This window comes from Carica papaya, chromosome 7 (assembly GCF_054855325.1).
Source record: "Carica papaya isolate Zhongbai chromosome 7, ASM5485532v1, whole genome shotgun sequence".
Classification (NCBI taxonomy): domain Eukaryota; kingdom Viridiplantae; phylum Streptophyta; class Magnoliopsida; order Brassicales; family Caricaceae; genus Carica; species Carica papaya.
The window spans coordinates 28,323,768-28,350,443 of NC_142315.1; the positions used below are offsets into that span (position 1 = coordinate 28,323,768).

Genomic DNA, 26,676 nt, shown 5'->3' on the forward strand with positions numbered 1-26,676 from the left:
TCTAACAAAAAATGGAAAATATTTTTTCAAAAATTTTTAATTTCTATTAAAATATTTATACATTTAGAAAATACGTTTGAAATGTGTATTTTTTGGTGTTATGTAGTCACTATTTATTTTATTAAAAATAATTACAGGACACTATAAAATTAAATAATTCAATAAATAATAAAGTATTTAAAATTAAATAGCCATTACAAATAATACTATTAGAGATTTTTAATATCATAATCAAATATTTATGATATCTTAACTACGATATAATGTGTAAAAATTTTCTAAAATTATAAGGTAAAATGAACTAATTTATTTTATGATAATTTATAATTTAAATTTATTATTAATTTATTTTATATAATTTAACATTAATATTATAAAGTTAATAATTTAAATTTAAATCTTATTATTATCATGCATTTAAAAAAAATTATAGTTACATACCATACGTAATTATTATTCTATTATTAATAATTTAAAAATTATCTAACTTTGTTACGTTTATTTTATAATATAAATTTAAAAAATCTCTATTATAAGTTCAAACACTCAACTAAAAATATCATTAATATAGTTATTAATTTTATTTTTGTTCAAATTATGCAAATTATAAAAAATATAAATTGAAAAAGAAAAAAATTATGTAAAAAATACAAATTTTAAAAATTGAAAAATTCAAAAAAACAGTCGGTTAGAGGTTCGATTCCTTTTTTTACAAAAAAAATAAAAATAAAAAAAGTCCCACATATAATAAATAAGGTTGAAACTGTCTTATCCGAATTGACTCCCACACTACTATAAAACGCCAGAAAACCAAAAGGTCCCCGCGTTTTCAAAAAGACAGCTTCTCTTTTTCCCTCTCTACAGTCCCACCGTTCGTTGTGCTCTCAGAGGTTACTTGATTACTGATTTCTCTCCGTAATCTGCACTGTTCTATTGGTTCGGTACTTTGCTTAGATGGAATTCAAGTTCCGAGCCGTCGATGATAGAAGGCGGTCGAATATCGCGGCTCCAATTGGCTTCAGTTACTTCGGCGAACAAGCAGTGCAAGGTCCGTAAGTTTTTATTCCGGAATTTTCTTTTATCTGTTTGTTTGTTTGCTGAGAAAAGTGAAGTGAAATAAAAGAAGAGCGGAATTTTGCTTTCTAAGCATTGCGCTGCTTTTTTTCCACCAATGGAACAGAATGTGCTCATCTCAATGAACCGAAATATCTGATTTGAACGCTTTGTTGCAGATGGATTGCCGAGCAATATTCCGAGAAAACTCGACCTAATGGAAAATCCTACGGTGTTTCAGCATCGGGAAGAAGTGAAACGGGAGATGGAGAAAGAGCGAATCCGCGAGGAGATCATCGCGGAAGAAGTCGCGCGGCGACGATTGCTGGAGGCAGAGGTGAGGAGAGAGATGGCGATGGAGAGAGAGATGTCAATTCGGAGAGCCGCTGAGATGAGGCTGTCTTTCGAGGATAGGCGGACAATGCTCTTCAACCCCTGGCTCCCATCAGGGTATCCGTACGAGAATGGCTGTCTCGACGAGTGGATGGCTTCTCGTACAGCCAGGCGTACGGCCGGTTTTGATATGTTGTTTCCGTCGCCGATGGTGCGGTTGTCAGAGGCCACAGGGACTGACTCAGCTGAGGTCAAGCCTCCTCCGGCGTCTAGCAAGGATAAATTGATTATGCTGGTTAGCGCTCTCATTTTCTCTCTTTTAAATCTCTAGTCGCACTTGGTGCTTTTCGACAACTAGTGGATGAATGACTTCGTAGTTCCTTCCATGTAGGTAGACAATGATAGAAAGGGTTTCCGTAACCCTGTTCATTTTAATGTTTCACTTTCATCCTTTCTGTTCGGGATTTTTTGAAATCATAAAGAAACAATACGTGTTCACCGTATGTACCGGGATTAGAATTTGTTTTCCTTACTTTTTTAATCCCCTCAGTCTCGTTCATCTATGATTGTTCTCGTTGGGTTGGATTGCTGATGAATAAATCCCTGACGTCGAAGGTGAACATCTCCTAGAAATTTTCATAACTTGACTGGTGGTCCCTTGGTGAATTGTGTCCTTTATAAGTGGTTATGCAACAGTCCGTGCAGTTTCCTAATGTTTCTCTTCATGGCATTTGTTTTCTGGTTTTGTCAGTTAGAAAATGCCACATGTCACATATACATGAGCATAAAAACAAATTGGCCATGCATCAGATCTGAGAAACTAGGAGTATCTTTAAACACGAATGCATGCAAAGTCTACTAAATATATTTGTTTGGACTCTTTTGACTGTTTTTATGCTCTTTTGAAGAATCTAAGGTTTTGTTTGGTATATGAAAACAGTTTTTAATTTTCTTTCCTCTAGATATACATGATTATACATGAATACATGGTTTGAAGTTGACTTATTGAAGCTCGTACAGAATTAGAGGAAATTTTGGTGAAAAAATAGAAGGAATATAGGGAGAGAGATATATGAGGCAGACAATTAAAAAAGAACAAAATGAAACAGAGAAAAGAACACAGATGAGATAAACAGGAAATAAAACCCTAGCATTAAAGAAAAAGTATCGAAATAATAGAGATGAAATCAAATGTTTCTAGATCCTAACCAGATTTAAGTAAAACCATTTTTTTTTTTCTAAATGGCCTAAATTATTTGAAAATACCGTGATATCTTTGTAATTATAAAAATATTTTCTCTCGCTAAAAAGTTTCCATTTTAAGAGCTTCTTATCCTCCAAAGTAGGTATTGATCTTAAGTATAATTCTTTTTATAATTATTTTGAAGCATATGTTGTGTTTCTACTTTTAATTTCTAAACATTGTTTTCATTCTTAATTATCGTCCATACGTTTTAAGTATAAACATACTTGGGCACTGAAAACTAGAAACTAGTTATATGTATTAAATACAGCCTAATTCAGTTTTTCATTCACTCCTGAATAAAAGTGGACAATTTTAACTGGTGTAAATGAAATTTTAGGGTTAATATAATTTTTAGTCTCTATATATTGTATGTTTGTCCCCTGTGTTCGGAATGTAGCCAAGAGACTCTAAACTATTAAACACATAACACTATGGTCCTTTGAACAAAGGGGATGACAATGTAACTTAGAGTGGATGATGAACACTTCCAGTTTTAATAAGGCTTCACCCTCACCTGAGGTTCAGTTGCCTCTTCTCTTGTACTCTTATTTAGGGAGGGAAGGGAGGTTCCTCTCCTGATGTAGATATCTGAAAATAAAGTTGAAATCAAAATGACAGGTTTTCTCTGTGTTTTAGGTATTGCTTATTTTCCTTTGTAGGATAAACACATGAATGATAGAGCTGGATATAAATTTGGAAGTTTTTTTAGTTTGTTGCCTGAAGATATCCTTTCTTTAATTACTTTAATCAAATGCTTAATTAGCTCTTGGAAACACACTACTATTGGAAACAGACTCTTACATGTTAGGGAGGGGAGTTTTATATGAACCTCTTGCTTGATCCGTTTCATTAATGACATTTCATGAGGTTACTGTGTGATTCATTTGTATGATTGTATTTCTCTGTGTCATGTGATAAAGTATTTGAGGATTCTTAATTTTCTCAGAAAATTTAAGATTGCCTAAATAGAGTTATATAAACAAAATGTAAAGTTTTGGTAAATAAAAATATCTGCTGATATCAAATTTCACCGATACTAGAATTCCCAATTGTGACCATTTAAGCTTGAAGCCTTGTTTGAAAGCATGATTAAGACAATAAGACTAGTAAAGAAACAAGCAAAAAGTAATTAAAAAGCAGAAATTTAATAACCTTATGCATGTGGATTTTTAATTAGATTTCATTGATGAACTTTATCAACAAAGACCCCACTATAAAGTTAGTTTCAAAATTCTATGAAACAAATTTCAAGATTAAAAATTTTATGAAACAAAGTTTCAGGATTAAAAATGAAATCAACATCCAACATCATAAAGATGGACAATTTGAACTATGTAAGCTTTAAGAATCTGAAAGTGAAAAGAAACATGATGAGATACTGGTAATTTCAAGCTAAAAGATAAAGAGATTCAAGACCTAACTCATCCATCTTTCCTAAAAGTTAATTATTCTAGATTTGATGTAATATCATCCACTTTCCAGCAGGAGGTTGGAGAAAGGAAGTTGTGGGGGCAAGGCATCCAGTCACTCCTGTACTCCCCCTCCAACTTCCACTTTGTGGTTTCTCAAGCTGGAATTGATGGCTGTTTGCCTGTTGGATCTTTCTTTTTTTATTTTTTTCTGAGGGTGAAGTGAAAACTCCTGTTTTGTGATAAAGATATATTTAGTCGTTTAGAGAAGTATACCTCTTAGGTTCTAACTGTTAATGACTAGTTAACGACATTGCTATCTGTTTTGCTTTTGGGAGTTCTTATTGACATGCCATGTGCCCTGGCTTTCTAAATTTTGCGTCTCAATCTTTCTAATTGTGGGCCAGCATATCAAAAGCCAGTCCTTAAAGGGCCATCTAGTAGTCATGGGGACAATATTTCATGGATCCCTTAGCCATCATTGTTTTTGCTTCCTTTTGCCAAGCCATGTGATCTAATCTGATTGAGGTGGTGAAAATCTAGAAATACCTACATGCGCAGATGTAGGTGTATGAATGCACAAACCCAAACATACTCCTAAAGCTAGTGAATTGGCAAATACTTATCCTTGGTATTCCACTGAAGAAGATAAAAAAGTTTTTTTATGTCGGTTGGTTGGGGGGTGGATTTCTATGGTCAAACATGATCTTGCTCTGACGATACGTTACGATGGCTAATAACTTGATTAGTTAGAATAGAAGAATATTTTCTGTTTCTTTTGTAATCCACCTATGCTACTGTTAGTTATTTTCCTGCATTTCCTTTATTTTCTGTTCTGATTGTTATGAAGAGAGGAATATAATCTGGATTTGAAGTTTTGAGAAATCATGTTATGACGCTGTGCAGATGTTATGGTTGACATAATAAGAAAGATAGAATCATGCAGGTGCTATGGTTGACGTAATAAGAAATACTGGTCATAACTAATTTTTCTTATTGGGTTCAATTATATATAGTTTGTTGAGAGTTCCATTCAGTTGCATTAGTAGAACTGGAACGATTTCATTAGGACATGTTTTGGTTTTTTTGAGATCAACTAGGAAATCTACATTGAACTAGCTGATGAGTCTAGATTTCCTAAACTAGCACGAAATGGGTCATGGTCCATCACACTTTTCAAACTATTGACGATAGATGGTGGATTTTCCAAAAAACTAGAAGCAGAAGAAAATGTTGATTCTTTTAGTACGGTGGAGAGTGCAGTTAATATAGGAAGTTCTGACTTTTACCTTTCCCCTGTACATCAATGTTTTGCTTCTCTGGTTGTGTATATTGTGTTCTGAGTATTATTAGTGCAGGCTAGGCCCAATCCTAATCATACTGGAGCAAAGCGGAAAGCTGAGACACTGCTCGCTGTTGGTGCTGACGACCTCCCTTTGCTTGTACCGAAGAAGAATCCCAAGAAAGAATGGAGTTGTGCCCTCTGTCAGGTTAGTGTCACAAGCGAGCAAACCTTGAATGAGCACCTCCGAGGTAAGAAACACAAAGCCAAGGAAGCAGGATTGCGAGCTTTGAAGGTGGAGAACTCGAATGGTGAGTCGTCGCCAAAGAGAACTCAGGTTTCTGAGTATACAGACTCAACAGGCAACGCTGAAACAAAGTTGAAGACAAAAATAGAAGAGATATGGCTTCAAATTGATAAAACTGGGAAAGGCTCCAAACAAAAGGAAGGAGAAGATTCAAAGAACAAGAATGATGAGCTGCCATCAGAGAAACAAGCAAGGAATGAGAAGAAAGGCAAGGCAGCAGCAGAAAGAGCAGGGGGAAAAACACCAAAATCTCGAAAGAAGTTTAAGTATTGGTGCGACTTGTGTTTTGTTGGAGCATACTCTGAAGTGGTGATGGAGGATCATAAAATGGGGAAAAAGCATGCAGCTTTGCTTCGGGAGCTTAGCTTAAACAGCGTAGCTATCAAGACTAACACTGCCATCGACAGCACATCCTAAGTATCAGCCAGGCAAAGAAGAAAATCAGAAAACAACAGATATTGTGGTTGGATGTGGATCAATCGATATCCGCAGGTAAATTTTAACTATACAGTCTCACTAGAGGTACCGAGCAACAACTCCAGGCCTAGATTGACGTTTCTTCTGTTAGAGATTTAATCAGACATAAGATTTTAATTGGAAAATTTAACATATGATGAGGTTCTCCTCCTAGTTGAATTAGAATAAAAAATGATGAAAATGGCTATACCATCATCTCTCTTGTAGGTAATAAGAATAACAGTTTGTCTCGTATATACTGATTTACATGCCTTGTATAAATGTCTTTGAGTACCATGCCTGTTAAATATAGACTTCTCCACTATATGTAAGATTTATTAGGCATAAGTAGTCTTTCTATGAGTGTGAATAGAACATACTTGCTAACTGTAATTAATTTTTAATTGTTTTAGAAATTATTAATTTTAATACTAAAATTTACTGGTAAAAAAATTAGCACTCACTATTAAAAAATATTAAAATTAGCCAGTTAAAAGTTAGTTACTGCTCATACTTAATATTTCAAGCTCAAAACATGTAACTTTTGCCTCTTTGTTAGTCTTACCCATTACGAGAACGATTTTAATATTTGATGTTTTCGTGCAAGTTGCCATTTCATCATCAAAGTGGATATTCTCTCAATTCTCAAGTTAACTGAAAGAGCTCATCATGCGTGATGTTCCCATCTCGATGGCTTATATGATGCTTTGGCCAAGGGTGGTTCACCTGGTAATGTCTCTTTCAACTTTGGTTTCTGGTATATGATGAAAGTTTAGATATAATAATGGCAATGAAAACTTGACTTCTTATGAAAATTTTAACTTTTTGTAAGTTTTTTTTTTTTTTTTTTCACAATTGAGTATATAAGTCCTTTATGATGTTGGGAGGTGACTTTTAATATTTTAGTAAATTCATATATTATCAATTACTGTACACAAGTTTTATTAACTTACAATAAAACATAGAATATTAGACACAGTGATCTTTAGACGCTATAGTAAAAACCTGATTACCCATGAAGCTTTATCAGGCTTCTAACCTTTTTCTCTGCACTGCACTGAAATCGACATCCCCCAACAATCCCACACGTAAAAAAGAGGAAAGAGTACAAAAAGAGAACATTATCTTCTTGTTAGGGTAGATGCCATTTCTCTATTTTACCTACTGCAGTTTCTTCCTTTGCCTCAGAGAATAACAAAAGGGTTTTTGCTGAATAAGTCCATACATTCTCATTTCATAAATTATTTTTTACATTAAAAAATTCAGCTTTGATTTTTAAGATATGAATTCAATTTTGATCTTATCTATTCTTTTCATAAAATAGATTTTTTTAGTTAATTATCCAACTGTGATCTTAAAATAGGAAATTCCACTTTTATTGGGAAAGGAAATTTTGAACAAAGTTATTAAACCTCAGCTTAGATTGATTAGATAATCTATTTGATTTTGCAAAAGAGAAAAAAAAAAAGTTTATCTTTTCATTTTCAATTGCACCACAAAAATGTCCAGTTCCTTCTACGCTCTGCCGGCCAGGGTATATAAAAATGAAGAAACTTTACATGTAGCAACCAAAACAAAAAACAAGCTGTTTGGAATAATAAATTCCTTTTTGAAACAAAAAAAATTATTTGAAAACTACACTTATTTTAACTAAATACAAGTTTTTTATAAGATTATAAAAAAAAAACCTCAAAATAATTTTAATTAAAATAAAGCATTTAAAATTAACACTCTCTTTGAATAGTAATAAATGATAAAATTTTAATGTATGGTATTTTACGGGTGTAAAAAAATCATGTTTGTTTTAATTTTCAATAGTAATATGTGAATGACATGTTATTTTTTTTTAATACTCTTATATAATATACTTAATTCTATTTTTATTATCATAATTTATTAGTTATTTTATTAAATATAAAAATTTAATTTATAATAATTATTTATTTAAATAAAAATATAATTATATTGATAAATAATTTAAAATTTTTATTATTATTTATTATATTTTTTTTATATAACACTTACTATTACATAAATAAAGATAAATTAATAATTTAACTGAAAATATAATTATATTATCTTAAATAAATAATTTAACTGAATATAATTATATTATCTTATCATCCAAACAAAAATATATCATTAACATATATTAATATACAATTATCCAAACATAAAAAATTTTTATCATTTTCATCCTATATCATTGTTATCTAATTACTGTCATTATTATACATTAATTAACCATCACCAAAACTTATTTAAACAAAGTATAAAACTTCATTTATAACTATTTGTTTATTATTCTGTAAAGAATTTATGTTTTCTTGTGATTAGAATCAATGTAGGATTTTCAAATAATTTTCACCAATAAAATTCATTTGACTTATGTTTAAAAGAATGCAAAAGGAACTGCATCTGGAAATTGGAATAAATACTGTATCAATCTAACAATAGCTTGTGGAATTTCAAATTTCTTCCTAACCTAATCCAGCTAATTAGCAAGAAAGACACTTACCATAAGTAAACAACCTTACTTTCTAAAGATTAGCAATACATGAGTCTTACCCTCCACCCCATCACCTATAAACTCTAAATATATCCCTCTTTATCTTTACAAAAAAAGAAAAATCAAGCAAAGTAAAGAATGAGACCTACATATAACAAGGCAAGGCAAGGCAAGGCAAGGGCTTTAACCCCCACCAGAACTATATAGCATTATGATCTTTTCACTTCCAAGTTTGAAGAAAAACTCAGACTCTCAATGCCACTTGATCTTGCCATGAAATCTTCCTCTTCCCTGCCCGGTTTGACCCATTTCCAATGTTCCTACAAACTGATAACTTCATGTCACTTAGCAGCTCCTCGTTTCCGCTTCTGATTGAATTGTTCTTCAAGTCCTCCACCAACATTGTCTCTCCACAAGCCGCTAATTCCTCCTCCTCCCTCTGCAACAAAGTGAAACATCAACTCATGGAAACTACACAGCAAACAAAACCAAGCTCACAGCTTATAGAGTTTACTGATTGAGTACCGAAATCTGGTTTAAGTCAAAAACTGGGGTCATGCTTCGCATTGTGGTTTCCTTTCCGTTGTTATAAACCCTTTCTGCTAAGTTTAAGTCAGGAATCATGAAGGAATTCCGCAAGGCCTCATTCCCGTGGCTGTAAATCCTATGCTTTTGGTTTAAATCAAAAATTGGAGCAGAAGTTCGCACATGCGTAGCATCCTTTCCGACGTGAACTTTTCCCTTTTGGTTCAAGTCAAAACGCGGAACAGGAGGCGGCAAACCAGCTTCCTTTCCATTGTACTTCATTTCCTTAATAATTTGTTTACTTCGTAAATCTGAATTCTGCGGTTGCATGAAAGTTCTTGCTTTTGGAGTCTTTGAAGACTTATTCTGTATGAGATATTTGTATCTTCTTCTCAGAAACCTGCAAGCAATAAGCATAGAGGAAGTTAATTCTAGTATACATTAGATTGTAGGAACTTTGTGAACCAACTATTGATACGAGGCCACAAAACTGTACCTGACTTCAGCAATCAGAGTCATTTTTTTCTGTTTCATGATCAGCAGCTTCTTTTTCATGGCCTCAGTTTCCTGGAAAACAAATATAAAGAAAATAAATTCATTTGTTTCTGAGCAAGTGAAAATCAAGCCATATATGAAAAGCATTCAGACATTAACCCCACTCCTTTCCCCCTCCCCCCTCCCCCAAAGCGAAAAAAAAAAAAAGATAAGAAAATGAAATACAGAGATTTCTTAGAGACATAGATTAAAGCTGAACGTCCGTATAACCAAAAAGTGAACTCCTTTTTTACCTCTTTATCGCATAGAAGATAGAAGAAACCATACAAATCCAATTACAGATCACTAGGACGATGGAAGTAGATTTGGAAAATACAACCCGTGGATCCTAACACAAAAGGAAAGGCCATCAAACCACCAAAAAGATTACTAAAGGATGAATATTGATTCCGTTTTCTTGTTTGTATTATGAGTTAAACAAAAACTTCTGCTGACATGAGCTGAATACAGCTGCATATTTGTACATATATAACTGAGAATCATTTGATTAAAAACATAAGAATCAAAATTTCACTTCTTCTTTCCTATTTTTTCCTCAAGAAAAAAGAAGATAAAAAATACAGAGAAAAAACAAAATAATAAGATCCATAGCGCCCCACATAAGATCCAGAACCCTTTTATCCTAGCAGATTAAACACAGATCAAGATAAACCAGATAATATCAAGCCAAACAACCGCCAAAGAAGATAAAACAAAACACCAGATCTGGCAACAACCCACGATAGAGAATTAAAAGATCATGAAAACCGAGAAAGAAAAACTACCTTCTGCAACTCTTTATAGTCTTGCGCAAGACTCTGATGCTTGTTGAACCGGGTCCTCGGATCCACATAAACATCGGCGAAGAGAGAAGACTCAATCGGAGCAACGGCACCTTTCATCTTCATTGGATCACAGAGAGAAAGAGGAAGAACAACAATCCAAAAACCAAAAACAAACAATTACAGAGAAATAAGGGAGGAAAGAGAAAGAAAACCCTCGATGAGAAAGAGGAAAGAAGAAATATGGGCAAGCAAGAATAAAAGAAATAAAAGAAGAGGTTAGAGAGAGATAGAGGCAAGAAAGAGGGAGAGAGAGATAGAGATAGAGGAGGGTGGGAAGGTTCTCGCTTTCCTGTTTTCTCTGTGCAACTCTGACCAAGACCAAGAAACCCCAAAGAAGCCCACATAATTCGGTGAAAAAAATGTTTCTTTTGATAGTTGAGACAGTGATGAAGATGGGATTTTTTGGGGGGTTGCAGAAGGGCATTTCTGGCAAGAGAGTTTTTAATTTCGTGCTGTTGAGAAAGAGAAAAGAGAAATAGAAAGAAAGAAGTTTTTTCGTGAGGTGGGTTTGGTTGGAGGACATTTGAAGACATCTATCTCCTCTCTCTCTATCTTTCCAATTCTTTCTTTTTTGTTTTTCTTCTACATAAATTTTGGTCCAGCTGGGCCATTGAAGAAAGAGAGAGAGAGAGAGAGAGAGAGAGAGAGAGAGAGAGTTGGGTGTAGTGTGGACTCTTCTTTGTTTTTGATGGGAGTCTGCGTGGAGTTGTTTCCATCTTTCTTCTTTCCTTGTTTTTGGCATGATTTTTTTCCTTTGCCTGTTTCTAGAGAGAGAAAGATAAGAGTTTTTTTCTAGAGAGAGAAAGGGATGGTTTTTTGATGAGGTATGAGAGAAAAAGGTTTGGGCTGAGGGGAATAAAAAAGCAAAGCAGCAGATAGAAAGGGGAAAAAAAAAATTGGGATGATGCTGTTTTTTCTGATGTGTAGCTGCTGTTGTTGTTGGTGGTGATGGTGCTGGCGTTTGTTGCAGTTGATGTTGGTACTGCCTTATTTTTAGGCTTTGGATTGTGGTGAGAAGATGGACAGAGAGAGTGATATATATAATATTTATATATATGCTTTTTAATTTTTAATTTATTACTATACTCATCATAGAAATCTATTACTTGTGAATTTCCAAAAATATCCATTTCTACTTTCTTCTCAGTGATGCTTTCCTTTCTCTGTTTTTTACATACACCAAATTGCTTTTCCAATTCTACTCGTGCAAAGTAAGAGTGAAGTCCAAATCCAATCTGGGTTTGAAATGACAATCCATTTATACGGGGGGGAAGAATCACATGAGAAATTTCTGGCTTCCCTTCACATCTGGTAATATATACCCCATGAAGGGTAGAATGGTAATTCTGCATACTTCCCTTATCCTTTCATGGAATTTAAAGATCCCATCCACATCCAGTCCACCTACCTTCTGGATTCCGGGCACCACCCCCACCTTCCTAGCCACTTGGCGGAAAACCAAAACTTCAATTTAATCGTCCTGTAGAAATAATAATAATAATAAAAAACTACCCGATTCCCCAGTTTCTGCAAATAACCATTTGAGTAACATGAAATACCCATTTTCAAAAAGAGAAAAAAGGGTATGTTCGTAAATTCACTAACCGTTAATGAAGTGTTGTTAATATAGTGCTGGAAACTGTTCTAAACCCACCCACCTTGACAAGAAAACTCTTTTTTATGAAAAAACAAAAACAAAAACAAAATTGGCGTACCAGTTAGGCCCTCTCCACAGATGGATGAAGCTGAGGAGAAGACAATGTCCATCGTCTGAAAATTTTGTCGGTGGCCATGTCTTTTGCTAATTAAACAATTAAAAAAAAAATACACTGTGCATCCAACAATACATGTTCTATTCTTCATTATATTCTTCCTCTCTCTCTCTCTCTCTCACATATAAGTATGTTTGTCTAGAGAGAGAGGGGGGGAAAAGTATTGTTTGACTGCATTTTACAGAGAGGTTTTGCTGTGATGCCCTTTTTAGGGTCTCTACCATGTCTTTAAACACAGACAGGTGCAGTGCTGTGATTCATATGCAGTGGTGATGTGAACTTGGCAATTTGAAATAAATGGCTACCTAACAAACTCTCACAAGTGGAAGTGTGGAATAAAAGATGGGTGCCCTTTGTCTCTCTGTCACTGTTATCATATATATATATATATTTATATTTCTCTTTCGAGAGGCTACACTGTTGGCAGTGAAGAAAAAAGTTGGCTTCTTGAATTTGAGGACATGATAGCCGATAATTGAGTGCAAGAGCAAAAAAGTTTCTTCTTTTCAGTTTTGTATTCCACGGGGTAAACAGAAAAGTTGGATTGTACTTTTCACTTCTTTTCCCCTCTAATCTTTCCATCGGAAAAAGCCTACATATATATATATATATATTTATATACACTATAATTACATATGCCTCTCTCGTGGTATTTATCTTCTCGTTCAGCTTCATTCTATTGACAATTCAACACGGTGGGCTTTTGTTTCTGATTTAAGTGATGCTAATTACGTAAACAATATTTCCCACCCAGGAGTTATATAAACAGTAGCTCTGGAGAAAAAATATATATATACTTTGACTGCAAAAATTCTAGAGCTTAATCTATATATATATATATATAGTATAATAAAATTATATATATAGATTACATTTGTTTTTTTTTTTCTAAAGTTCGATGAAGTAATTAACTGTTATCATAGAGGAGCCACGATATTAATGCAAGTGTAAAACATTTTGGGCAGCTTATACAAGCGCATACATGATTCTGAGATATATATGTTGTCGAAATTCTCACGATCGATCATCAATTATTAATATTAATCATTTCTAATAACGAAATTTTATCTAATTTTAATTTAAAATAAATATTTAAGTTTCAAATTTTATATAGTACATAATTAATATTTATTATATTAAAAACATATTAATTACAATTATAAATTAATTAGAAGTCTCTTCCTTTAGCACCCAAGAGAAGCGACCAATCAATCCTTTCAATGTAAAGGTTTGTGGTCATACGATGTATAAATATAATCAAGAAGGAGCATGAATAAACAAAGCTTTTATTTAACCATTTCAAACAATCATCTCGAAAAGCTAGTTTACTCTACCAAGTTACGTTGACTTACACACTTGGCCTTTAAATTTATTGTCATTTTAATGTAATTTACAATGTTTCTTAGTTAGATTACATGTGAATTATAATTAAATTATAGAATATTTATAATTTTATTCTAAACATAACCTTAACAATATTTAACTAATCAAAATTATTACCAATTAATTACGTAATAATATATATATATAATTTGTATATATATATATATATATTTTGGAAATACACTGAGGACATTTAAAGCTTGTAGTAACCAAAAGGCTATTGTATTATCCATCAAGACCCATACGGTAAAACACTTTAGCCCAAACCCATGTGAAAATGCTGAGGAAGTCGGCATTGTCGTGCCACGTGTATTCATATGATTGGTTGAAAGAAAAAGCCACAATATACGAACAGCTTCAAATAAAAATCCCTCTTTATCTTCTGTCTGAAAGAGGAAAAAAAAAAAAAAGTGAAGAAAATTATCTCGCTTAAAAATCAGTGGAGGGCAATCCCAAATTTGTCTTTCGAGGTTGAAGAAGAGTGGGAGGCGATCCATGGCATCGACGAGTGCGGTCACTGCTAAGATTTCACACGACTGGAAGCAGCTTGCCCTCGGTATTTCTCTATTTTTGTATGTTAATGTGGCTCTATGTAAATAAATGGGGTCGATTTTGATGTAAATGGCTGTTTTCTCTGTTTGGAACTGAGAAGAGTGAAAATCTGGAAGGAGAAATGGGGAGGTGAATTTAGCTGGAGTAAGAATTTTTAGGGTTAATGGAGTTGGGGGTTTTAAGTAGGATTTTGTTATTTGGTTCTAAAGAACTCTAAAAATATGACCTTGGAGACACTTCTTCATTGATTCTCAGCTGAGCTCTTACTATTTGTTTTGTACTTGGTTGCTCGACGTTTTAATAACGGAGTGATCCTTAAGTGCTGAAGGAAAGATAGTTATGTTGCAGTATAGAAATTGTAGTTTGATTGTGTTTAGACATTGGCATCAGTTGGTGACAGGTGTAGGGGTACTTTCTATGTGGATTGGCAGTGTAAAAAGAAGGAAACTGAATTATTTCTGATGCTTTGGTAAGAAGAGACTAGTTTTCTAGTCTGCAATTACTTTGCTTTGTATTCTTGATACTTACAAGTCGTGGAATTTTTTACCTTTGCTTGTTATAAATTGAGAAAGAATCTAAAAGTTATGTTCTAGATTTCATCCACGAACAATGTGTACTAAACTAGTCTAGCATCCACTTAGTATTCCAGGACCCGATGTTTGAAATTGCCTGATTTACTTTTTTCTTTTCTGTTAGTTTTCATGTGGAACAAGTTGTTGCTTCTTTTCTCAGGGCTAATGGAGTTTGGTTTTTTTTTTTCCTCTAAGTTAGGTTTTCTATTTGTTAAACAGTTCTAAAAATGTTAGCCTTGTAGTAGTTCTCCTTTTCTCTTCTCAATAAGTCTCTGAGCAACCAACCAGAGTGTTACTTTTTTAGCACTTAATTACTTGCCCTTTTAAAAATAATGTTCCTGTCTCGAAATTGTTGTTTGATTGCGTTTGGGGTTGATGATTGGCACGGTTATTTTAAATGGGATGTGAATGGCAAAGAAGGAACTTGAAGGGTCTATGATATTTTAATGAGAAGAAAATTCTTTGGTTTCTGTTTACAATTATTTTACTAGATTTTGCACTCATGAAGGTTTTGGTTGTTAAATTGTTTCTTGGTTTTAAATTCAGAAAGAATTTGATTAATGTTTCCTAGATTTAATTGGGTATATGCAAAAGATGGGAGCTAGACTAGCGCCCAATTCATATTTTTTTCTTACTTTTACCAGGACTTCTATTCAGCTTTTATAGTGCAGTCGGCTGCCTCATTTATGTTTCTTTTATTTTTGGGTGGTTGGGGGTCAGGGGTGATTTTTTGATGTTACAAGAGTTATTGCTTCTTTTTTGTTTATTTATTTCTTATTTTTTTATGTTTTCAGGCAAGCCAAATTTAAATATGAATCTTGCTGGTAAACAGAACTTGTCTTGGCCGAGTCAACGGCAAAATTCTGGAAACAATAATAGATCTCTCCGTGTGTATGGATTATTTGGAGGAAAGAAGGATAACGAGAAGAGTGATGACACACCTTCGAAGGTAAACAACATACTCTTCGATTAAGTACCCATCTATCTAGATGGTGAAGATGTGCAATTCTCATAAGAAATTTAGCTGTCTTTCTGATAAACTCATGATACGATAAACGTTGTCTTTCTTTTACATGCATATATGATTATTCTTGGTTTTATTTTATTTTATAATGCTATTCTTCACCTTATTTATGTTTCTCCCTGGATGTTGAGTCAAGCTAGCCTGGTCTGATTTGAAACTTAAGTTTCTTTTCCTGTAATTGATTTAGGCAGGAATCCTTGGCAACATGCAAAACTTGTATGAAACTGTGAAGAAGGCACAAATGGTTGTCCAAGTCGAGGCAGTACGGGTGCAGAAAGAGCTTGCTGCGTATGGCCCATATATTTAATTCCTTATTATCTGAACTTGTTTTTGTGTGATTTAATGATGTTGTTATTCACTTTCTTCTGTATTTCAGAGCAGAATTTGATGGTTATTGTGAAGGTGAGCTTGTAAAGGTATCTTTCTCCTCATCTCATGCCCTCTTTCCCATTTATTCCCTTTTGAAATGTAGACATTCCCCTACTAGGATGATCAAATTGTTTTAATATTTTTTTAATGCCTAGATGCTCCTCAGTTTGCTAGTTGAAAACATTGAAATTATCTTATTATGAACTGGCTTTACAAAATATAATTTTTGTAGAAGCTTTTGTCTTCTTTGGCATGTGTAGGATGATAATGGGGGGTATGGGGCGGGTGACCCTCTCCTTATACCTGCTTGGTTACTCCACTCACCTCCATAATTGCCCCATATCCTGGCAGCCATTGAATGATAATCCAACCTTTGCCCTGCGGGAAAGTTCTTCAGTCCGCTACCTACCCTGTGATACAAGAATTTTAATTAATATATAAAATCTCAAATTGCTTTTAAGCTCAAGCGAAACTTTATCATACAATTTAACTTTAAAATAAAATATGGAAATAACATAGAATTTGAAATGCATATGTTATATAGATATGAAAAATATTTGCAAGTGTTTTTTTTTTTTTAATCAGACGGACAGGAATGGAGTGTGTACAAGTTTTGGTCCATATGTGCCATAGTCACTATGGACATGTCCCCCTACTTGTTCTGTTTCTCAACCTATGTGCAATGGAATTGTTTCTTGGATAGCTTGCACAGATTGGCTTCTACATGCATCTGATAGTAGGAATGGAGAGTTTTTTATTGTGCTTTGCTCGCAGTTCACCCGGACACAGGGTTTTCGTAGGACTTGACACCTAAGCCCTAAAATTTATTATGAGGACAAAGAGCATCTACTTTCTAACCCAAGATCTTTTCTATGTGGGATGAGGGGGCCAAAGGCTTGGCCTTTTATTTATTAAATCGTAACGGCAAAGCAGTAAATATAGCTCAATCCTAGTATCTTATTGTGGGAATACGGAGCATTCATACATATTACTTTACCACTCTATGTTAGAGTTGATACCAAAGAAAAGTAATTTTGGAAAAAGCTTGTGTCTGTCTGGCATTTCAGTCACATTTTCTACAGCATCATCCAATTTGTACTGATGATCATATACATGATGTAGAATAAATGGTTTGCCAAACTTCATATAAAGAAATCTCTTTGTGGGATTTATAATCCAATAAAAACGAAAATTTCTCCTATTTCTGGTTATAGAAAAACTATTATTGTTTACAGAGAAATAAAACAAAAATAAGGTTCTCTATTTATTGAATTTCCTTATAAGTTTCAAAACTATATATTTCAGGTAACCTTGTCAGGGAACCAGCAACCTGTCCGGACAGATATCACTGAGGCAGCAATGGAATTAGGCGCCGAAGTGAGTGCATATGCCTGATCCTTTTCCTATTTTCTTTAAACTGGACAGTTGAATTGATTCTTTGATGTTCTGCATACAGTTTCTTGCTTACACAGATGCAATTGCGAGATTTTTCTATCTTTTTTAGAATCTTAGTAGCACTAATAAATGCTGTTACATGAAGTCTTCCCTCTGTTGTGAAAAATTGAGGCTTTTATGCTGTAGAGTGTAGAGTTTTCTTTTTTGCATTTTTCTTTGACTCCAAGGTTGGGTAGTATAATCAATGCAATCCAAGGGCATAATACAAATTTTCTTATTTAAGCAGAATTGTATCCTCGAAGTACCTAATGTTACTGTAACTGGTAAAAATATGTCCTAGGAACAGGTGCATTTGCCTCAAATTTGAACGTTCAGTTTGTTGTTCTGCAATAATGATGTTCAAATTTTGTACTCCGAATTTGTATAATTGTTTCCCTAATGTTCCTCCATCATTCTGCTTATTTGATGACCCTGCACAGGGGTGTATTTTAGCTAAAAGGAAATGTAGAGGATAATATGCATGATCCAAACAAGAAATTTGCATCTTGCATTAACAATTTGTGTTTTTATTCATGGAGGCCAATGTATGTCTTCCCTGAGGATTTATCCCTTCTTGAGCATGTAAATTGCAACTAATGTCTCAACCATAGGTTTCAGAATTCTATGTTGACTGAAAAGAGACTCGTAAGTTCTGTTTAAAAAACTAATTCCTTTTATATTCCTAAACCAAATGCGAGCTAGTATGGTGCACAATTTTGTCTAAACTTTTGTTTATATGCAGAAACTTTCCCTTTTAGTCACCGAAGCATACAAGGATGCGCACCAGAAGAGTGTCCAGGTAAGAATCTCCAAAGTCTTTTCTCCTCAAAGAAAGAAATGAAGCCATGTTTCATCTTTATTAAGACGTCTTGCTTTTCCAGGCCATGAAGGAAAGGATGAGCGATCTTGCTCAGAGCTTGGGCATGCCACAAGGCCTTAGTGAGGGATTAAAATAAGGAAAATTTTGTTTTCCATGCATTGGTAGATGAGTTTCAATTTTGTATATTAAGCAGGCCAAATGCCAATTTGTACTACATATTGATTTTACTTTACTTGTTTTACTATTAATTTGAATTACAAGTTCAAAAAGGTATTCAGAACCTGTTTTTCTTATCTCAAAATAGAAGTCATGAGTGTTTTAATTGATTGACTACCCGTTAATTGCTACAATTCTCCCAGAATTTGATGGCAAAGTGAGGGAAAGAAGGTGCATGTCACAGACTTGTTTATTTGTTGGTGGAATAGAGCATCTATCAATAGTTTTTCAACCGAGTGTCAGTCCTTTGTGCGCCACATGCAGGAATTGGTGAACTCCTAGATATTCGAGTTTCAAATTTTTAGTAACTTTTTTATCATTGTTGATAGATTTGATATCATAAACTATCTGCAGGTGCTGATGTTAAGGTATTTGAAATTGGGTGCTATGATCCAATAGCATTCAATTATAGAGCTGTGGAAATTGAACCTAGTACGCATGCGGAGAGAACTCTTGTACGATCCTAGACAAGAAGCTTTCTGTCTCAATGATGGAAGATGAAAAGAACAAGTTCCCCTTGTTGAATAAGATTTTTAATGCCATGTTGCATTGATTAGAGAGAGAGCTGGAGATGTTTTTGTTCCATCTTTCCCTTTGGTGGTTTTTATAAGCATCTTTTATCCAAGAACCATACAGTCTAGTAGAACATAAGGTGTTAGTGACTTTAGATCGGTTTAAGGTCTGATTGCGCAAGTTGCATGATAGTCCTCTAGGATCCACTTGGAGGGAAAGATTGGATAAGGGTATGTATCATAAAACTTATTTTCTCCTTTACCATTCGTTTCTCCCCTTCCAAGCAGACCGTTAATCATTTAGCTTTCCCCAAAGCAAACCCAGGGAGGGAAAGAAATAGGCTCTGTCATTGGAAAAGATCTTAGATCTTTCTTGTTCGTGCATTGATATCACGAAATGGTGTAACTGCAAATCTGAATCCAGTTTTCCATCTGGAAAAATTTGATCTTCCCAGTTTTCCCTTTGAGAATCGAATGGAATATGGTCTGTTTTAACAATCAAATTCCTAGTTAGACTGAATCATGCATGCGCTATTTATCTCTATTACTTAAACCTGTTGATTGAATTGCTCTACACACTTTGACACCCCCAACAACATTCCGCGGCTCCTTTGTGTTATCTTCCTTTTAACTGTGGAGATAACCAACTGAGTCAGGATTTCGGAAGTTCTTTACCGGCTAAGAATGATCTGAAAAGAATGAAAGCTCGCTGCGGCTGGAGCAGCGGGACCTCATGGCCAGCACTCCTCACTGTTGCGAAAGTCAGACCCTCATAGACCTCTGTCCATCCTCCTACCTGGTCACAGGGGTGATCATGTTTTGTATTGGTAATCTTGAGATCCAAAAACAAGAAGATGAGCAAGTCGTCGTTGTTATTACCTGATTGCCGGAGTACCAAGGATACCACTTGGTTTTAATGGGGAGGTTGAGATGGCTGAGAGAAAACCTAGTGGCAGTCACTGGGACTACTGAATCCGTGTCACCACTACATTGTTGCAGGGAAGTAATGAGATTAGGTAGAATATCAAGAAGTGTAGTTCAAGTATTTCAATTAACTATATAAAGATATATATTCAATTATTATTTTAACCACCCTCTCTTTGAATATGTATCTCCAATCCTCGGTCTATGTCCAGTATAAAATTCAGAATTTGGTAAAATTTATTTATAAATTCATATTTATTTAGACAACCGTAAAAATGAACTCAATTTTAGGAAAAACCAAGTTGATATGTGACAGTTCTGTCTTATGTGGGATTTACATTTTCAAAGAAAATTTTTAATAAAGTTTTTTTACCTCAGATTTTTACATTAAAATTTTCAATTTGTATTGTCCTTTTAGAGAGATACAATAAGAAATCTCATTTTGAAAATTTATAATAGAAAATTTGCTTAAACATAAAAAATTACGTTTAAACTTTAAACTAAGATTGAATGTATAAGTATATAAAATATAACAAACAAACAAAAAAAAGAGTTAGAAAGGGGATTCTATGATTTTTTTCCCTCTTACCTGAAAACCCATATTCTTAAACCAGCTGCAATCAGCTCCTTGTACGTGGGCAACATAGAATCTTCAGAATCTTTCCAGTTTTTTATAAGAACATCACTGCCCAAATCAACCCAATTATTTTATCAACAAGAGTTTCCATCAAACTCAACCAAAACAAAATCTAAATACAAAAAGAGTAAGTAAAAAAATATACATATATATACTCCCATAACCTGAAGTAAAACAGTAATTATTCCAATAAATAATTACCTGCAAGCAGTCCACTTATACGGAATCCCAGTAACATTAGCATGCAAAGCCTTCTGTACGTCTGGACGATTATAATACTTCTCAGCATAATTCTCAGTGCAGGGATCATACCCAGAAACCACCCTTCTGCGCAGCAGTGTGTTTTTGAGCCTCAACACATTAGGCTTCTGAGGCACCTTACAAGCTGCCGTATAAATACTATACTGGTCTATGTCTCCAAACTCATTGTTTATTGCGTAGTTTACAGCCTCATCGCATTTATCCGACTGCCCTTCCTCTTCCGAGAAATTGCAGTATTTAAGTATGGACTTGTAAGTTCTGTCTGATATCATTGCGTGTGTCCACCAGAATGTTACAGTGCCTATGTTGTCATAGTGATTGTCTGTAACGGCATTCCCTACCTGTGTGTATATATACACACATATATAGACATATAAGTATAACTATAACTTTTTTTTTTTTTTTCATTAGAATATGTAAAATTAAGGAACTGTTTTGTTTTGATACTTACAATGAAGCCTTTGAGATTGATGATGGGACGCGAATAGGCTTTGTTGTAGTTATGGATTCTTTTTGCCAATTGGGGAACATAATGTCCTGCCGAAATAAATAATGAACCATCTAATTTTCCCATCAGCCAAAAGCATATTATACATACATATATATATATATATTAAAAAAATCAAACATATTATGTTTATTTTCTATAAAGATATGAAGATATAAACATAAATATAATTGAAATTTGAATAAAATAAAATTTTAATTTCATGATTTATTATTCAACAAATTAGACCAAAATATAATTTATAATTGTGAAATTAAAGATGTGGGTTAAGTTAGTTTAATTTTTTTACAATATATAATTATGACAAAGTTATATATATATATATATGTATCAGATAATTAAAATTTACCTGCATAACTTTCACCAGCAATATAGAAGTCTCTGTATTTATACTGAGGGAATCTTGCCATCCATCTTATCAGGAATATTAGAGCGTCCTCAGCTGTGTCGTAATCAATGGATTTAATAAATTAATGAGATTAATTTATTAATAAAATGTAATTATTGACATTAATCAAAGTACATTAATTTAATTACTACCTGTTCGATTATCCCCAGTATCTTTAAGATCAGAGCTTGTGTTTGTGTAGGAGAATCCTACCCCAGCTGGTGATTCAAGGAAGAGAAGATTCGCTTCTGTAAGAACATGGGAAAATTAACAATAATTTATTAACTTAATTTTTATCATTAAGAAAACAATTAGCAATAATTAATGAAGTAATCTAATTAATAATTAGTTAGAAGACAATAAATTTATAGCCAAGAGGTGAAGTTCTTCCTTCAAACACAAAACTGATGGAAGCTCATAATTGCAACTCCACGAAATCTATGGCCCATGTTACGAAAATGTCATTTCACGTTATTTTGATTCAACCTTCATATCATTTCAAATTCCATTTGCAAGACAGAGAAAATTGTTTGCTGTTTTTTTTTTTTTAATAAATGAAATAAAATTAATTAAGTAATTAATTAATTAGTTAATTAATTAAAATTACCTGCGTTCCATGAATACTTGTTGAGATAAAGAGACGAACCGGTTCGATTGATCCGAAACGGTCCAATTTCCTCAGATGCTCCGTATGCAACTGATGAACACCCTGGTCCTGCTCCATTTTCAAGATATTTCATCAATTTAATTTCTTGCACACCGAGATTAAACCGGATTTAGCTAATTAAACTACTAATAATTTTTAATTAAGAAACCCAAATCTAAAAAACAAAAAAGAAAAGAGGTGGGGGGGGGGGGGGGGGGGAATTCATTTTCCACTAAATTATGCTTTCTGGCTCTGCAACTAGCACTGTGCAGGTGGGGGCATGCACATGACTGTGAAACAGGACTGCAGAAGTTAGGCACCTCAAAAGCAAGATTCATCAATTGCGAGTCCTACATAAATTAATGTCATACCTCTTTTCTAATTAATCACCTGTTAATCTGGATTAATCTTAACTAAAATTTTAATTCCCATAATTTATTTCTTAAAACCACTTAGAGCAGTTCCACTAAATTTAGCTAGGTGTATATATTAAACAGAATATATCAAACAGTGTTTATATAGTTAATATATATATATACGGAAGCTCCTTAGGGATGAATCTGACTCCTACCCAGTACTCTATACGTGTGTGTGTATATATATATATATATATGAATAAAGTATATAGATCACTACTGTATACCATCGCTTTCCTCTCGAATATTAATCCGCAATCTAACACCTAACCCAGTATTAAAATTAAAGGAGGAGGATAGCTTCCTCTGTATTTTTTTTTTTTAATTCTGAGATGTCAGCTGCCATTATTAATAACACAAGACAGTGACCAGTATTACTGTTTTCATATATATATATATATATATATATATATACACACACGGTTTATATACTTCAATACACAAGCACACACAAGGTAATCCATGAGTGTGATGATAAATGTATATGATAGAACTAAAGTTAATTAATACATCAATTATTAATAATTAAAGTTTGTCATTGTTATGCAGCAAAGCAGCCTAATAAATTATTTAAAAATAATATTAGTAAATGCTCCTAAATTTCTGGGTCATAAAGCAAGCGACTGTTCCCACTAAGTAACCTCACGAGTCTAACACATATCAGCCATTATCACCATCTGAATGCGCGTGCTTCAGAGGACTAAAATTATCAGAGCATGCAATATATGTATGACCGACCCAGCCATGTAAAGTTTCTGGTTTTCTCTCTTTGCATTCTCAAAGTCAACTAACAGAAGAAATTTCATGTAAAAAAACCCTAAAGAATAAATAAAGTAAAAGAGACAGGAGAGAACCAGAGCCCATGTGGGGATCCTTCGTGGAGGCAATATGGGAAATTTTAATTTTTTTTTTTTTTTTTTCAAAATGTGGATAGTTTTTTTTCCTGAAAAAGTTGGTTTAACTTTTTCTTTTCCTTTTTTCTGTTTGGGGCGAGGGAAAAAGTGGGTTCACTTTTGTGGGTAGCCAGTCAGCCAGCCTCTTGTTAGTTTCAAAAAACACATTATATACAAACAAGTTCTGGGAAGAAAGTGACAAAGAAATGAAACCACAAAAAGCCTCCAACAGCTTTCTAAGTTAATGGGATCGTTCCAAACAGGGAATAAACGTCAGTCCTGTAAGGAATAAAAACCCTAAAAAAGATAGAGACAGAGAAAGATCACGAGAACCCATGTGGGTTATTTTTTTTTTTTCCTCTGGTACTACGTAACAACCAGACGTTTTTACTTTCCTTTATCCATTCTGCAGATGATGATTATGATGATGACGAAGACCTGAACATTTGCATTTTAGTAAACAATGGGGTTGTTTGGTATTGTTGCGCATGGTATAGAAATGTCGTTTTATGGCACGTGCAAGAAGAGCTTGAACGGCCGGATTGGAAAACTTTTTCATCCAGGTTAATGATTCTTTTTTTGTATAGAATATATTTACTAACATATATATATATATATATATATTAATCATAAACACAAATTTTTTAAAAAAATTCATGTTCCTTTTTCAAAAATTTCCGGAGAGAGTTAGCGAAACGAAGAGGATGAAGTACCCAATGCCCAAGAAACCCATCAACGCATTAATGGCTATCTGCTAGCTCTGTAAATGCAGTTCTACTCCTACGCAAACCACAATACTGTAACGAGACGAAATTACTTGATTCCCACTGAATAAATTCCATAAAATGTATTAAAAAAATTACGTTTATAATTTAAAAAAACACGGAGAAGATTACTGTAAAACAATTAATTTCAGAGAACAAAGAGAATGGAGTTTGGTACGGCGTCGTTTTCTAAAAAGATGTGAGAAAAGTGTGTGGCGATTTTGTGTGAACTTAAAGAGTGTGCAATTAAGTAACAAACTAACTAACCTCCATTGAGCCAAAGAAGAAGAGGTTTGTTGTGAGGAAGATCAGAGGCTTCAGTCAACCAGTAGAAGAGAGCTCGGCCGTGTTTCTCGTTGACGGTAACGTAGCCGGAGAACTGCGAGAATCTCACCGGCGGCTGACCGGGAAGAGCCGAGACTTTGTCTAACAATTGCTGTTTCGGCACCGTCGAAGCGAACACAGTCTCCGTAGTCGAAGACAAAATTACGAGAAGAAGATGAAACAGGAACGCAATGCTGCTGATAATGATCCGAGTCGCCATTGTTATTGATTTGCAGCACCGCGGAAATCTCTCCTCTGCAATTCTCCGAATTACAAGAAGAACGAAGGTTTTGTTTGCGGAGAAGGAACTATGAGATGTATAAAACAGTGTATTTCTGTGCGTAGGGGAGAGAAATTGAAGAAGAAGCCAAGGATGCTAATGCGTTTGCTTCATTACTATAAACTGTACGTTTTAGCAGCTGTGCGGTAGGAGCCCCTCTCTCTCTCTCTCTCTCTCTCTCTCTCTCTCTCTCTCTCTCTCTCTCTCTCTCTCTCTCTCTCGTGGTCTGACTCAGTGAGTCAACACGGAGGGAGGAAGAAGAGTCCGCGAGAAAGACAGAGAGAAAAGGTAGATCAGCACTTGTCTTAAAAGTACCCAGAAACCAACATCATTAATGCATCACAAGACTCTTCATCATTTTTATTTTCAAAAAAATTAATTATTAACGAATATATATATATATATATTACTACATTTTTGCATTTAATTTTAATCTTATTATATTTTTATATCTTAATTATTTTAATTTGCATAAATTAATAATAAAATCAAATTCACTAATCTCTTAATTCTTCAATTCTATAATTTTTGTATTTTACATTTAAATGAGGAAATCACAAAATCAAATAAACTCCAATTTTTTAATGAATAAAAATAAATTTATATATGACATAAAAAATATATATAAAATAATTAAGTTAAATTAATTTAAAATCAAAAGCTTTTTTTATTAAATTTTTTTATCTAATAATGATATTATTTCATTTAAAATTAAGAATTTATATTAAACTCAATAGTTAATTAATAAGAAGATATTGAGAATACTACATAAAATAATAAAAAAAAACTCATATATTATTCAAAGAAATAATACAAACTTTTAAATTCTATCAAGTTATACTCTTATCGCTAATAACATATTTAATGTCGTCCTATAAATACTCACTCGTCATATAAAGTATCTATGTAAGTATCAAATTTTAAACTACTACTAGTGTTGCAACTATTTTTTTTTTCTCTCTCTCATTTTCGCTATCTCCAAACAGTCGTAAAATAAATATAAATAAGAAAAAAGAAATCTTCAATGCCAACAGTGTTTTATTTTTTTAACTCACCTTTAAGTATCGTTATCTAACTTAATAATACATAAAAATTACAATACTAGAAAGAACGTATCATCAGTAATAACAAAATTAATTATACGATTATCACACTGTTAATATTTTTAAAATTTGATACCGACATAAATATATCTTCTATTGTACGGGTATCTGTTTAATGATAATAGTTTATTAAGATAAAATTTAAAAATAAAAGTTATATATGAACGGAAAAAATTTATACAATAATTTTTTTATTTTTTTTAATGTATAACCCTTTAAAAATGTTGATTAGGAAGGATTAGAGTTAATCAATAAATTAATTAAAGGGGTTTCATTGATTAGGTGCAGCAGGTTTTTTGTGACCACAATTTTCCAGGCTTACTGGTTTCCAGGCCAATGGCATGCATATAATATTGTGGTCCAAAAATATATGAAAGTA

The 26,676-nt window shown here is 33.4% G+C and overlaps 4 protein-coding genes across 11 annotated transcripts; 2 read left to right on the forward strand and 2 right to left on the reverse strand.

Annotated features, from left to right (window-relative positions):
* The first annotated feature begins 809 nt into the window (after positions 1-809).
* Positions 810-12,882, forward strand: LOC110815635 (zinc ion binding / nucleic acid binding protein). 6 transcript variants are annotated; one of them, XR_015813438.1, is made up of 5 exons: positions 810-1,048; positions 1,233-1,681; positions 5,400-6,122; positions 6,694-6,815; positions 12,484-12,882. XR_015813438.1 is itself a non-coding variant. In XM_022043496.2 (3 exons), the coding sequence occupies exons 1-3, from the start codon at positions 955-957 to the stop codon at positions 6,045-6,047; spliced, it is 1,191 nt and encodes a 396-aa protein (XP_021899188.1). In that variant the 5' UTR covers positions 810-954; the 3' UTR covers positions 6,048-7,024. The 6 variants fall into 6 exon arrangements, 1 of the variants encoding a protein (XP_021899188.1); XR_002539874.2 differs by having other exon boundaries at positions 6,714-6,815; XR_002539871.2 differs by having other exon boundaries at positions 5,400-6,815.
* Positions 8,488-11,511, reverse strand: LOC110815636 (uncharacterized). Of its 2 annotated transcripts, none has more exons than XM_022043497.2 (4): positions 10,440-11,511; positions 9,617-9,687; positions 9,121-9,520; positions 8,488-9,034 (listed from the first exon to the last, which is right to left on the reverse strand). In XM_022043497.2, exons 1-4 carry the CDS (start codon positions 10,560-10,562, stop codon positions 8,840-8,842), a joined length of 789 nt encoding a protein of 262 aa, XP_021899189.1. In that variant the 5' UTR covers positions 10,563-11,511; the 3' UTR covers positions 8,488-8,839. The 2 variants fall into 2 exon arrangements, with proteins under 2 accessions (XP_021899189.1, XP_088064016.1); XM_088207890.1 differs by lacking the exon at positions 10,440-11,511 and adding an exon at positions 9,909-9,989.
* A 1,155-nt stretch (positions 12,883-14,037) lies between the features above and the next one.
* On the forward strand, positions 14,038-18,707 carry LOC110815651 (Putative BCR, YbaB family COG0718). Its single transcript, XM_022043524.2, has 7 exons — positions 14,038-14,210; positions 15,573-15,727; positions 15,990-16,090; positions 16,179-16,218; positions 17,477-17,548; positions 18,348-18,404; positions 18,487-18,707. The coding sequence occupies exons 1-7, from the start codon at positions 14,150-14,152 to the stop codon at positions 18,559-18,561; spliced, it is 561 nt and encodes a 186-aa protein (XP_021899216.1). The 5' UTR covers positions 14,038-14,149; the 3' UTR covers positions 18,562-18,707.
* A 796-nt stretch (positions 18,708-19,503) lies between these two features.
* BRS1 (alpha/beta-Hydrolases superfamily protein) lies at positions 19,504-25,502 on the reverse strand. Of its 2 annotated transcripts, none has more exons than XM_088207889.1 (9): positions 24,858-25,502; positions 22,479-22,586; positions 22,024-22,119; positions 21,833-21,925; positions 21,427-21,536; positions 20,916-21,316; positions 20,667-20,762; positions 20,033-20,138; positions 19,504-19,949 (listed from the first exon to the last, which is right to left on the reverse strand). In XM_088207889.1, exons 1-9 carry the CDS (start codon positions 25,132-25,134, stop codon positions 19,806-19,808), a joined length of 1,431 nt encoding a protein of 476 aa, XP_088064015.1. In that variant the 5' UTR covers positions 25,135-25,502; the 3' UTR covers positions 19,504-19,805. The 2 variants fall into 2 exon arrangements, with proteins under 2 accessions (XP_088064015.1, XP_021899215.1); XM_022043523.2 differs by having other exon boundaries at positions 21,427-21,512; positions 24,858-25,501.
* Positions 25,503-26,676: the final 1,174 nt, after the last annotated feature.